Source organism: Chrysochloris asiatica, unplaced genomic scaffold (assembly GCF_000296735.1).
Source record: "Chrysochloris asiatica unplaced genomic scaffold, ChrAsi1.0 scaffold00096, whole genome shotgun sequence".
Lineage (NCBI taxonomy): Eukaryota > Metazoa > Chordata > Mammalia > Afrosoricida > Chrysochloridae > Chrysochloris > Chrysochloris asiatica.
In genome coordinates, this window is record NW_006408614.1 from 4627082 (window position 1) to 4638985 (window position 11904).

The 11904-nt window shown below is 47.3% G+C and overlaps 1 protein-coding gene across 1 annotated transcript in view; it reads right to left on the reverse strand.

Annotated features, from left to right (window-relative positions):
- Positions 1-11904, reverse strand: part of NGEF (neuronal guanine nucleotide exchange factor) — a 52221-nt gene that overhangs the window by 20105 nt on the left and 20212 nt on the right. The window contains exon 3 of the mRNA XM_006866759.1: positions 2583-2743. Coding sequence (XP_006866821.1) covers positions 2583-2740 — 158 coding nt within the window. The 5' untranslated portion in view covers positions 2741-2743. The remainder of the gene's footprint in view (positions 1-2582; positions 2744-11904) is intronic.

The window sequence follows — 11904 nt, forward strand, 5'->3', positions numbered from 1 at the left end:
AAAGCACAGGTAAACATCTTTCTGGTATTCTCTGCTTTCAGCCAAGACCCATAGGACATCAGCAATGATATCCCTCATTCTATGTCCTCTTCTGAATCCGGCTTGAACCTCTGGAAGTTCTCTATCAATGTATGCTTGCAGCTGTTTCTGTATTACCTTTAGTAAAACTTTACTCACATGGGATATCAAAGAGATTATCCAATGATTTCCATATTCCGCTGGGTCACCTCTCTTTGGAATGGGCACAAATACAGATCTTTTCCAATCAGTTGGCCAGATAGTTGTCTTCCAAATTTCTTGGCAGAAATGAATGAATGCCTCCTGTGCCACCTCACTTTCTCGAAAGATTTCAATTTTTATTCCATCAATTCCTGGTGCCTTGCTCTTTGCCAATTCCTTCAATGCACCTTGGACTTCTTCCTTCGGGATCATTGGCTCTTGATCATATGCTACCTCTTGAAACGGTTGAACATCAACCATGTCCATTTGGTACAGTGACTTTGTGCATTCCTTCCATCTTCTCTTGATGCTTTCTGCATCCTTCAATAATGAAAATCGAGGCTTGAATTTCTTCTTTAGTTCCCCCAGCTTGAGAAATGCTGAGTGCATTCTTCCTTTTTGGTTTTCGGATTCCAGATCTTTGCACATGTTGTTATAATATTTTACTTTGTCTTCTCAAGCGGACCTTTGAAATTTTCTGTTCAGCTGTTGGATCTCCTTATTTCGTCCATTTGCTTCAGCATCTCTATTGCTGGAGAGCAAGTTTCAGTGTCTCTTCTGACATTCATTTTGACCTTTTCCTTCTTTCTTGTCTTTTTAATGACTTTTTGCTTTCTTCCTGTATGATGTTCTTGATGTCATCACACAACTCTCCTGGTCTTCGGTCTTTAGTGCTTAATGTATCAATTCTGTTCTTCAGATGATCTCTAAATTCAGGTGGGATATATTCAAGGTCATATTTTGGCTCTTGTGGACTTGTTTTCATTTTCTTCAGCTTCAGTCTGAATTTGCATATGAGCAATTGATGGTCTATTCTACAGTCTGCTCCTGACAGTGGTAGCTGGCTTTTATCTGGTGTGGTGGCTTCTCATCTCTTCTTTTAAAGCATTTGTCCACAGCTATCTGGTCTTCCTTCATGGAGTACTGGTGGTGCTGTGGGCTAAGCATTGGGCTGTTGACTGCAAGGTCAGTGGTTCAAACCCACCAGCCACTCCGAGGGAGAAAGATGAAGATGTCAGCTCCTGTACAGATTTACAGTTGAAGAAATTTGATGGCAGTGATGTTTGGGGTTTAGAGTCACTGGTACGGTGGTTAGGCACTGCTAAATGAAAGGCCATCAGTTTGAACCTACTGGCCGTCCCACAGAAGAAAGCTCTGGCGATCTTCTGTAAAGATGACGGCGTCAGAAACCATATGGGGCAGCGCTATCTGCCCTGTAGGGTCGCGGTAAGTTGGAACCGACTCAGTGGTAGCAGGTTGGGTTTTTGGTAAAAGAATCCTGGTAGCGCAATGGTTACATAATTGGTGAGTAACCAAAAGGTCGGCAGTTCAAACCCCCCAACTGCTCTGTGGAAGGAAGACCAGGATGTCTGCTATGGGAAAGGCCAACAGCCTGGAAAACCCTCCGGGCAGTTCTACCCTGGCCGATAGCATTGTTACGCGTTGGAATCAAGTCTACGGTCCCTAACAACAACACGGGGTTGCTATGAGTTGGAATCCATTCAACAGATGTGGAGGTTTTTTTGTTTGGGTTCTTTCTCCAAGGAGCCCTGGTGGCACAATGGTTAAAGCACTCTGCTGTGAACCAAAAGGTCAGTGGTTTGCGCTTCGTGGGAGAAAGATGTGGCAGTCTGCCTCTGTACAGATTGATAGCGTGGGAAACCCATGGGACAGTTCTCCATCCCATTGGAACTGATGCTACGGCAATTGGCTTGGTTTCGTTTGGGTCTTTCTCCACGCGAGTAAGCTCATCCCAAACTTCACACAGGCTAAAATCTAAGCGCAGTGCCTACAACCACCTCCCAAGCACGGCACAAGCAATCCGAGAGGAGAACATACAAGGCCACACTTGGCTCTGTCTGCTTTTACCATGGCAAGACCATGGCACCGGGAAGGGGCACCATGAGGCACTTCTGTGAGGCCGGACTCAATGCTGCTCCCACACTGGCTGGGGAGGGTGACCTAGCTCACGGCTCTGAGTGGGCCCACGGAGGCATGATGGGATGAACTGCCCTGCTGTTGGGGCAGGGTGTGTGTGCGTATCTTCTGACTTAGGTGTTTATATGTTTGGATTCCCTGGGTGGAGCACACAGAGTGCTCAGCTGCTAACTGAAAGGTTGAAGGTTCAAGTCCACCCAAAGATGCCTCAGGAGAAAAGCCATTGGAAGCTTGGTTGAGGGCAGTTCTACTCTGACACACGGGGAGTCGCCCTGAGTTGGGTTGACTTGGTGGCAACTGGGTGACTGTGGTCATTTGTTTTATGGTATTATGGAAAATGCCGCTGTACACAGACAGACACCAGGGTGAGGGACTCTGTGTGTCGCAGGGACAGGGAGGATGAGGGCCCCCACCACCGAGCCTACCGCTCGCTGACGGCCGTGACGTCCAGGACGTTGGAGAAGAGGAGGTGAGCCTCGGCCTGGTGCAGGATTTTCTTCAGCCGCTCGTTCTCCACAAAGTGCGATACAAGCAGGTTCAGGCTCTTGTAGTAGGAGGCCTCCGAGGTGACCAGCTCGAACATAGCCTGTGGAGGACACAGCCAAAGGGGGGAGACGCTGGCCAAGAGGCTCCAGGTCAAGCATGTGTGGAATTCAGGACCTCTCTCTGCTCTGGGGGCGCGAGGGTTAAGTTCTCAGCTGCTCACCAAAAGGCCAGCAGTCTGGGAGAACCACGTGGCAGTGCGTTCCACAGACTGTTGTTGTTGTGAGGTTGTCAAGTCGGTTCTGACTCCTAGTGACCGTGTGCCACACAGAACAAAGCGCTGCTGGAGGTGGAACCATCTTTTTAGTGTGGAAACCCTCTGGGCAGTCCTCTGTCCTACAGGGCCACTATGAGTGGGAATGCACTTGGTGGTGGGGTTTGGGGTTTGTCATCTGTGGCTTCTGTTCTCCTAGTGGGCGCCTTCCTTTACCTGCTGAGGGGTTTGTCACATCAACACAGCTGCTGTCTGTCTCTGATCAGTGTTGTTGTCACCCTAAATTGTTCAGGCCTTCCACGTCAGTGTGCTTGACGTGGGGCCCCAGGCTTGCCTGTTCACTCGCTTATCCATGAAAGTTAACTGAGGAAACTGCTCAGTGCCGGGATCTGGTCCAGACACCAGCGGCTCAGCACACACTAACCGAGAGCACGTATTCTCAGGGAAGGGCACACAGCACAGATGGGAAAATCTCTACGTCAGGGGGAGATTTGGCCAGGGGTGGGAGTGTTCACGTGTGTGTGTGTACCTCTGTGTGTGTGTTAGTATGTGATCATGGCTTTGTGTGTGTGAATGAGCACAAGTGTTTGTGAATGTAAATAATGGTGTGCATACACGTGTGTAGATAAACATGCAGAAGTGTGAGGGAGCATAAACACGTATGAATTGTGTGCTTGCACAGTGGATATGAGCATGTGTGTGGGCACACACACATATGTGTGTAAGTGTACATGTGTGTGGGGGCATGTGTGCCATGTATGGGAGCGTGTTTAAGAATGTGAGTACGTGTATTTGAGTGTGTACATGTGTTTGTGGGTACATTTGTAGGTGACTAACTCTGGAGCTGGGACTACAGCCAGCTTGGGTGGGAACAGGCCCTCGCCCCCTTTGGGTGGGGCCTCACCCGCACACAGGGTGTCTGTCCTCAGGAGACACACGTTGACACTACCCTGGATTTCATGAATCACAGCTTGGTCTCTTAGCTCTTGACTGTTCCGTCCGACAGCTGCCAATAACCACGGCACGCCTCCTGGTTTTTTTCCACCATGGCTGCTAACGAGCCCGACCCGCTCTGCAGTCAGCATGCAGGGCAACTCCAGCCAGCGCCGGATCTTTCTCCACAGGGCCCATCCAGGTGGTCCTGCAGCTGGTGAGGGCTATGACATCTGTAGTGGACAGGAGCTGAAGACTTGGACGCTGGCCAGACCTCTGCTGTGAAGAACCCCAGGGGCATTGCTGAATCCCTCCAAGCCTCGGTTTCCACCTGGGAGTCTGGGGCTAGCCCCGTCTCTCCAGGATGCTGCCTGGACACCTGGACTGTCTTCCTTAATGTGGGGGTCAGGAGGGCCCCTCTCAGGAGGTGGCACTGGGGCTGGGTCCCAAAGGGTGACAAGGAGCCTGGTGGTTTTCTCAAGAACTGACTATGCACTGCTGGCCCCCTGGACACATTGGGGCATCTCCCTGAGTGCAGGAGATGCTCGGCTACCTTTCTATTAGCACATTCTTGCCATGACCGGCATCAGAAGGTGCAGCCCTGGACGTCTGTACTCGCTCCCCACCTGGTCTGTGCAGGTGTCAGGGACTGAGGCATTTAGTGATTATGGGTGTTGTCAGAACAGTTGCCTTTCTCCATCGACTTGGACCAGAGGTGCAACCCACACTGGACACATCCCATGAGCCACCTGCCCCTCACGACAGCCCCACAGAGTGGTCAGCGCCTCCCCTCCCCCCGCTGCAGACGAGGGGCCTAGACCCCCCAGGCTCTGCTAGGAGATGGTTCCCACCAGCGCCCTCACTGGCAGGCCGCTCATTCCAGATTCTCCATCGACTTTGCAGCTTCCCATGCTGCCTCCAAGGAGGCGCTTCATAAGCTTGTTACAGAAAAGGCCCAGGCCTGCACTCGGGTGGGAGCCAGCGGTGGCACTGGGGGGCGACCACGCAGCTAAAACATGCACCTGGACCCCTTCTGAGTGGGACCACTGTTGTCTCCCACGAGCCACCCTTCTGGCTCCCGTGTCCTGTCTCCTTTCCCAGAGAATTTCCCAGACAGCTCTGGGATGTTCCAGTCTCCAAACGGCCACTGGGCACAGGGGATTCCAAACTGACTCCTGACCCTAGGGTCACTGCTGGGAACCCCGGGAGCTCCAAGCTATGACCCCAGCCCTTCCTGGCTCCACACTGCGTACAGAGACTCTGTGCGGGGGATGCCAGGGACACAGCACCCCACCACCAAGGGCACTGCCAATTAGAGCTCAGGTGATGTGCATCCTAACATAGGTGTGGACTTAAAACAAGAAAAACACAAACTAGATACGAGCCCACAAGGAGGGACTTGTTTGGTAATGTACCATGCTGGTAAGCGGGAGTAAGCACTCTCCAGTCGGCTGCAGTGCCAAGACGACTGGCTGGACCGTCTCAAAATTAAAAGAAAAAGTAAAGAAAAGAAAGTAATTTTTAATTCACCCATTCCACTTAGCCATTCCCATAGTCCCCCGCTGTCCAGATGCCCCATCCTTCATCACTGTCAGTAACACTGCACATTTCGAATTCCCAGTGTACATCCAGAGGGGGCTGGCTACCTACAGCATAGGAAATCTGTACCACGGACCCCTGGAAAGCTCATGCTATTTGTACCGACGTGGAGAGGTTTTCAAAAGAGTTTGTGAGGTGAAAGCAACAAAACAAAACGAGATGCAGATGGCGGCAGACAGTAGTTTACCATTTGTCTTCTCTCTGCGCCTCCAAAATGCATCTCAAAACTGGGTGGCCAAAGAAGGGACAAGGGTGGGAGGGAGACTTATTTTCCCTCGTAAACCCTTTTGTACCTTTTGAACTTTGTATCAGGTGCATCTAGTACATCCCCGAATCCACTTTTTTTTTTTCAAAAGCCATTTTAAAAAAATGGTAACTTTGTGCTTGTCCTGTAAATGAAATAGGGGTAAAATCCTTGCCTGTTCCCATCTTAGGGCTAATTTGCTGAATTGATAAGGTTTATTGTTAATTCAGCAAATGAGAGGTTGGGGAGTAAAGTAAAAACAACAACTTAGGTGTTCCACAGAAGGAGATCATATCAAGGGGTCCCTGGGTGGTGCAGACCATTAACAACTTGGGCTGCTGACGGAAAGGTTGTTGGTTTGAATCTACCCAGAGGCACCTCAGAAGAAAGACCTGGCGATCAACGGCCAAGAAAGTAGGCATCGAAAGCCCGATGGAGCACAGTTTTACTTTAACACACCTGGGGCAGTTGTGAACTGAAATCAACTCCATGTGGCAACTGGTTGCATTTAAATTCTATATGGTGAAAACTGGTTAACACCAAAACAAAACATCACAGAAATACCCCTCGGATTTCACAGGCTGAGGGGTAATTCAGACCTTGAGTAAATCACAACATAAGTAGAGCCCTGGTGAGACCTGCAATTTGACCATTAGGTTCCCTCCCAGAACTTTCCAGAAGGCTGAGCCAGCATCCTGTCTGGGCCTGCTGCGCTCTGCTGCTGCCACAGATGCCAGCCTGGGCAGGCCGCTCCCAACAAGCTTGTTTGTGTCCCATTTCCTTGGAGACCTGTTTGTTTCAGGAGCTTTCAACACACAGCTCGCCACCAGCAGCGACCATGGCACATCTATCTGCATCTATCTTCCTTAGGCTAGATACTGGTGGTGTAAATCATTAATACTCTTGCTGCCACCCAAAAGACTAGGGCTTCAAGTTCACCCAGAAGCACCTTGGAAGAAAGGCCTGGCAAAACCCAGCCATGAAAAGTCCTATGGAGGGAGCCCAGGTCTACTCTGATACAAATGGGGGAGCTGCGAGTTGTAGTTCCGGTGTGGCACTGTGGGGTAACGCTCCAGACTGCAAAGTCGGTTTGAACTGCAAGGTCGGTAGCTCAGGCTCAACTGCTGCTCCTCGGAAATCCTACACAGGGTGGCTCTGGGTCCCAACTGACTCGATGCCACCTAACAACAACACTAACATGAGTTGCGTAGTTATATGCAGAGAGGTGAAACAGGGTCCTGCCCTATGATGGAAACACATCCACGTTAACTGAAGCAGTGACAGGCCCAGGGCTGTCGGCCGGTGTGGATTGCTCCCCATCCCTGTACATCAGACTCCTTGGTTTCTAGTCTCCTTTCAGGACAATGCCAGTTCCACCATTTCCAACTGTCCCCCTGAATTTGAACATCCAAGCCCTCATACACTCGCTTCCTTTGTTAATTTGAATCGATGTTGAATTATTTCCTCCAGTGGCTACACTCGCTCCCAAACTGTTAACTCAAAGACCACTGACAAAAAGAGGGTGGAGAACCAAGAATCTAAGTATGAGTGATAACAAAATTAAGGAAATACTGCCCATTGAAAATACATCTTTCCAATTTCAGCTACTTATTTTTAAATTGTGGCAAATCTATATGTAACCAAACATTTGCCTTTTGAGCATTTTTTGCAGGTACCATTTAGTGGCATAAATTACATTCATGTTGGGGAACCATCACCATTATCTGTTTCCAGAGGATTCCATCACCTTCTCAGAAACCAAGCACTCTCCCCCACCCCCAATCAATGACTTTCGCTTCCCCTTTCCTTCCACTCCTCCTCACCACCGATGAACTTTGGTCTCCATACACGTACCTAGTCCAGATCTCTCACGTAAGTTGGATTCTATGATATTTGTCCTGACTTACTTCCCTCAGCAGGAAATTGGATTTTCAAGGTTCATCCATGTGGTAGGCAAAGGAGGCAAAAAGGATACTATTTTATTCTCAAGTCTTGATTCTTTGATGACAAACTAACACTTGGACTATCAAAAGATCATCCTTGGTGTTTGCTTCCTAGGAACACCAGCTCATTGCAACCTGCTGCTTATGCAGCTAAAGAAGAAGATGTTCAGACAACAGATTAGTACTGTGAGTACAAGGTGCCTGTCTGGCTTTGACAATATAGCAACAACAACAACAACAACAAAAATCTCTAATGCAGAAATTACTGATTTGGAAGAAACACTCCTAAAAATGCAGCTTTGTGTCCATTACCAAACGTTAGCAAAGTAGAAGCTAAGACTAAGCTCTTTAAAATGAGGATGAAAACTCAGACTAAAAAGCTTCTGAGTATGATGTGCTACAACACTACTGGAAAGGTTGGCTAAGATGCTTGGGGCCAGTGAGTGGTGGAGCAGTTGTTCGTGGTGATGGTGGTGAACAGTTTGGAAAAGGACAATGAAGACAGTTGTATAACTGGAGGAACACAATCAGTGTCCCTAAATTGTACATGGAGCAATTGCTGCATCGGTGAATGTTCTGCGGGGCTCTCCTCTCAACAGCCACAGAAATGATTAAGAAGAGAAAAAAGGAGGATACAGGCTGTGTATTCACGGGATACATTAATGAGCATCGTATCTTGCATTAGTAAGGCCACTGTGACTGACTTTTAAATACCTTCATCTGAGCCATTAGAAATTGCAAAAACGAATCAAGAAAACAAAAGCCTTTATTTTCTACGCCCACACTACTATAAATGTAATGTTCCATCGTATTAAAAAAAAACACAAAAAACGAAAAAACCCTTAAGGTATTAGTTTCCTAGGTAACGAACTACCACAAGGTGGTACTTATTAAAGACACCTACTGGCGTCAAGTGGATTCTAACTCATGGTGAGGGATGTGCAGCAGAGTAGAGTGCGCTCTCCAAAGGGTTCTCCTGGTCGCACTGTTAATACAAGCAGAGCATCAGGGCTTGTCTTCTGTGGTACTGCAGGATGGGTTCGAACTGCTAACTTTTAGGTCAGTATGCCCAAACCAAATCGATTGCCATTGAGTCGATTCTGACTTGTAGTGAACCTATAAACTAAAAAACCCAGTGCCATGGAGTTGAGTTCAGTTCCCAGAGCTCCTAAAGGGCAGAGGAAACAGCTCTCCTGGGTTCCCGAGGCTGTCAATCTTTACGGGAGCAGAAAGCCTCTTCATTCTCCTGAGGAACAGCTGGTAGGGTTAAATCGCCAACACTGTGATTAGCTGCCCAATGCTTAGTCCACTGCACCACCAGGGCTCCTTAGTGACTCTGTGGGGCAGAGTATAACTCGTCCAGAGGATTTCCAAGGTTGTATATCTTTATGGAACAGACTGCCACATCGTTTTCCATCAGAGACGCTGGCGGGTTGTTGGTGGTTGTTGTTAAGTGCCATCGAGTTGGTTCTGACACATAGTCACCCTATAAAGGGTTTCCAAGGAGTGGCTGGTGACTATGAACCACCGACTTTGCGGTCCACTTCTGTATCCCACAGCGTCACCCCAGGACTCTGGTGGGTTGGTAGTCAAACACTAATTCATCTGATTTGATGACTTACAGGAACAACTGTCTCACAGGCCTGGATTCAGGATGTGGTGGGATCATGCTCTCTCTGCATGCTCCAGGGGGAAGGCCCTTCCTTCCCTTGTTCAGCGTTTGGCAAGCCCAGGAGCTCAATGGCTTGTAGCCGCAGCCTAACTCTGAGGAACAAACAGGAATGCCTGGGTGGTACCTACGGTTAATAAGCTTGAATTCATTCACCTAGAGCACATGGAAGAAAGGCTTGGAGATCTATTTCCCAAAATGAATCAGTCAATGAAAACCCTGTGGAGCACAGTTCTACTCCAACACAAGCAGGGCCATTATGAGTTGGAATCAACTCCATGACAACTTTAAAAAAAACCCATCACCACTATACAATGAGAAGAAACATTTGAAATGCACATTGAAAAAAAAGGAGAGAATATTACTATCCAAGGGCTGTTACAATTTAAAAAGATAAATATAAACAACAGAAAAAAAAAAAAAAAAACACCACCCTGGTATTCTATTCCTGTAGGATCAGCATTGATGCAAGGTCAGCGATTCAAACCCACCAACTGGCCCTTGGAAATGCTCTACTGGGCGGCTATGAGTCAGAAGCAACGCTACAGCATTTACCAAGAACACAAGGGGAAAAAAGACAAAAAAGAACAGGAAATTCATAGACAGAGAAATGGAGTCAACAGATGTATGATAAGATGCTCAACTTTAAGGATTGAGGACAGCAGGTACCACTTTCCTCCGACAGATCAGAGCCCAGTTGACATCTGGTACTAGAGCTAAGGAGAATGCGAGAAAACACTGCTTTTGTGACTGGCAATTTGACAACTGAATACTCACTTCCCTTGTGACCAGGAGCCCTGGTGGTGCAGCGATTAAGTGCTCAGTTGCTAACTGAAAGCTTTGTGGTTGGACTCCATGAGCCACTCCAAGACGACAGCCTTGGCGCCCCTGTGAGACAATTCTGCCCTGTCCTTATTGGGTCGCTAGGAGTTAGGATGAACTGGATGACATCAAGTTTGTCTTTTTGTTGTTGTTGTTGTTTGCTGGTGTAGCACTTGCGTGCTCTGCTGTTAACCAAAAGTCGATGGTTTGAACCACCAGCGGCTCCACGGAAAAGACGGGCAGTCTGCTTCCATAGAGATTACAGTCTCGGAAGCCCCATAAGGGAGGCAGTTCTAGGCTGCCCTACGGGGATCACTGCGTCAGAACTATCTCAGTGACAACGGGTTTGTTTTTTGTTTTTTAACTTATGACCAGCAGCTCCATGTGCAGACATCCATCCGACAGCCCAATCACTCGTCTGTCAGTTTGTCTACTGTGATGGCTTCTGCGTGGCTGTGATGCTGGAAGCGATGCCACTGATATTTTAAATACCAGCAGGGTCACCCTGGTGGACAAGTTCCAGCAGAGCTTCCAGACTAAGACAGATTAGGAAGAGGAGAGGTGGATAACTTCTTAATATTTAGCCACTGAGCACCTTATAAATAGCTGTGGAACACTCTCAGATATAGTGTCGAAAGATGAAAACTTTATGAAGAGCAGAGGACCATTGTGTCAGATACAGTGCTGGAATTTGAAAGCCTCAGGTTGGAAGTCACTCAAAATAGGACCTCGGAAGAGCTGCCTCCTCAGAGTAGATGGGATCATAATGATGTGAATGGAGTAAAGCTTTTGGGACCAGCATTTGCTGATGGGGCACAACTCAAAATGAGGAGAAACAGCCTACAAACAACCAATACATAATCAGAATATGGAATTTACAAAGTATGAAGCTATGAAAATTGGAAGTTGTCAATAATGAAACGGAACACATAAACATCGATATCTTAGGCATTCGTGAGCTGAAATGGACTGGTATTGGCCATTTTGAATCTGACAATCACATGGTTTACTATGCCAGGAATGACAAATTGAAGAGGAATGGTGTTGCATTCATCGTCAAAAAGAACATATCCAGATCAGTCATGAGGTACAACGCTGTCTGTGATAGGATAATATCTATGCGCCTACAGGGAAGCCCAGTTAACACCACTATTATTCAAATTTACGCACCAACCATTAAAGCCAGTGAAGGTGAAGTGGAAGAATTCTACCAACTTCTTCAATTTGAAATTGAACAAACATGCAATCATGATGTATTGATCATTACTGGTGATTGGAATGCAAAGGTTGAGAGCAAAGAGGAAGAAGGATCAGTAGTTGGAAAATATGGCCTTGGTGATAGAAATGATGCTGGAGAATGTATGATAGAATTCTGCAAAACCAATGATTTCAAATACCTTCTTTAGACAGCATAAGAGACGACTATACACATGGACCTCACCAGATGCATACACAGAAATCAAATTGACTACATCTGTGGAAGGAGACGATGGAAAAGCTCCATATCATGAGCCAAAACAAGGCCAGGGGCAGATTGTGGAACAGACCAACAACTGTTCATATGAAAATTCAAACTAAAGCTGAAGAAAATGAAATCAAGTCCATGAGAGACAAAATATGATCTTGAATACATCTCACCTGAATTTAGAGATCATCTGAATTTGATACATTAAACACGAAAGAGTAAATACCAGAAGAGTTGTGGGATGACATCAAGAACATCATACATGAAGAAAGCAAAAAGTCATTGAGAAGACAAGAAAGAAGGAAAAGGTCAAAA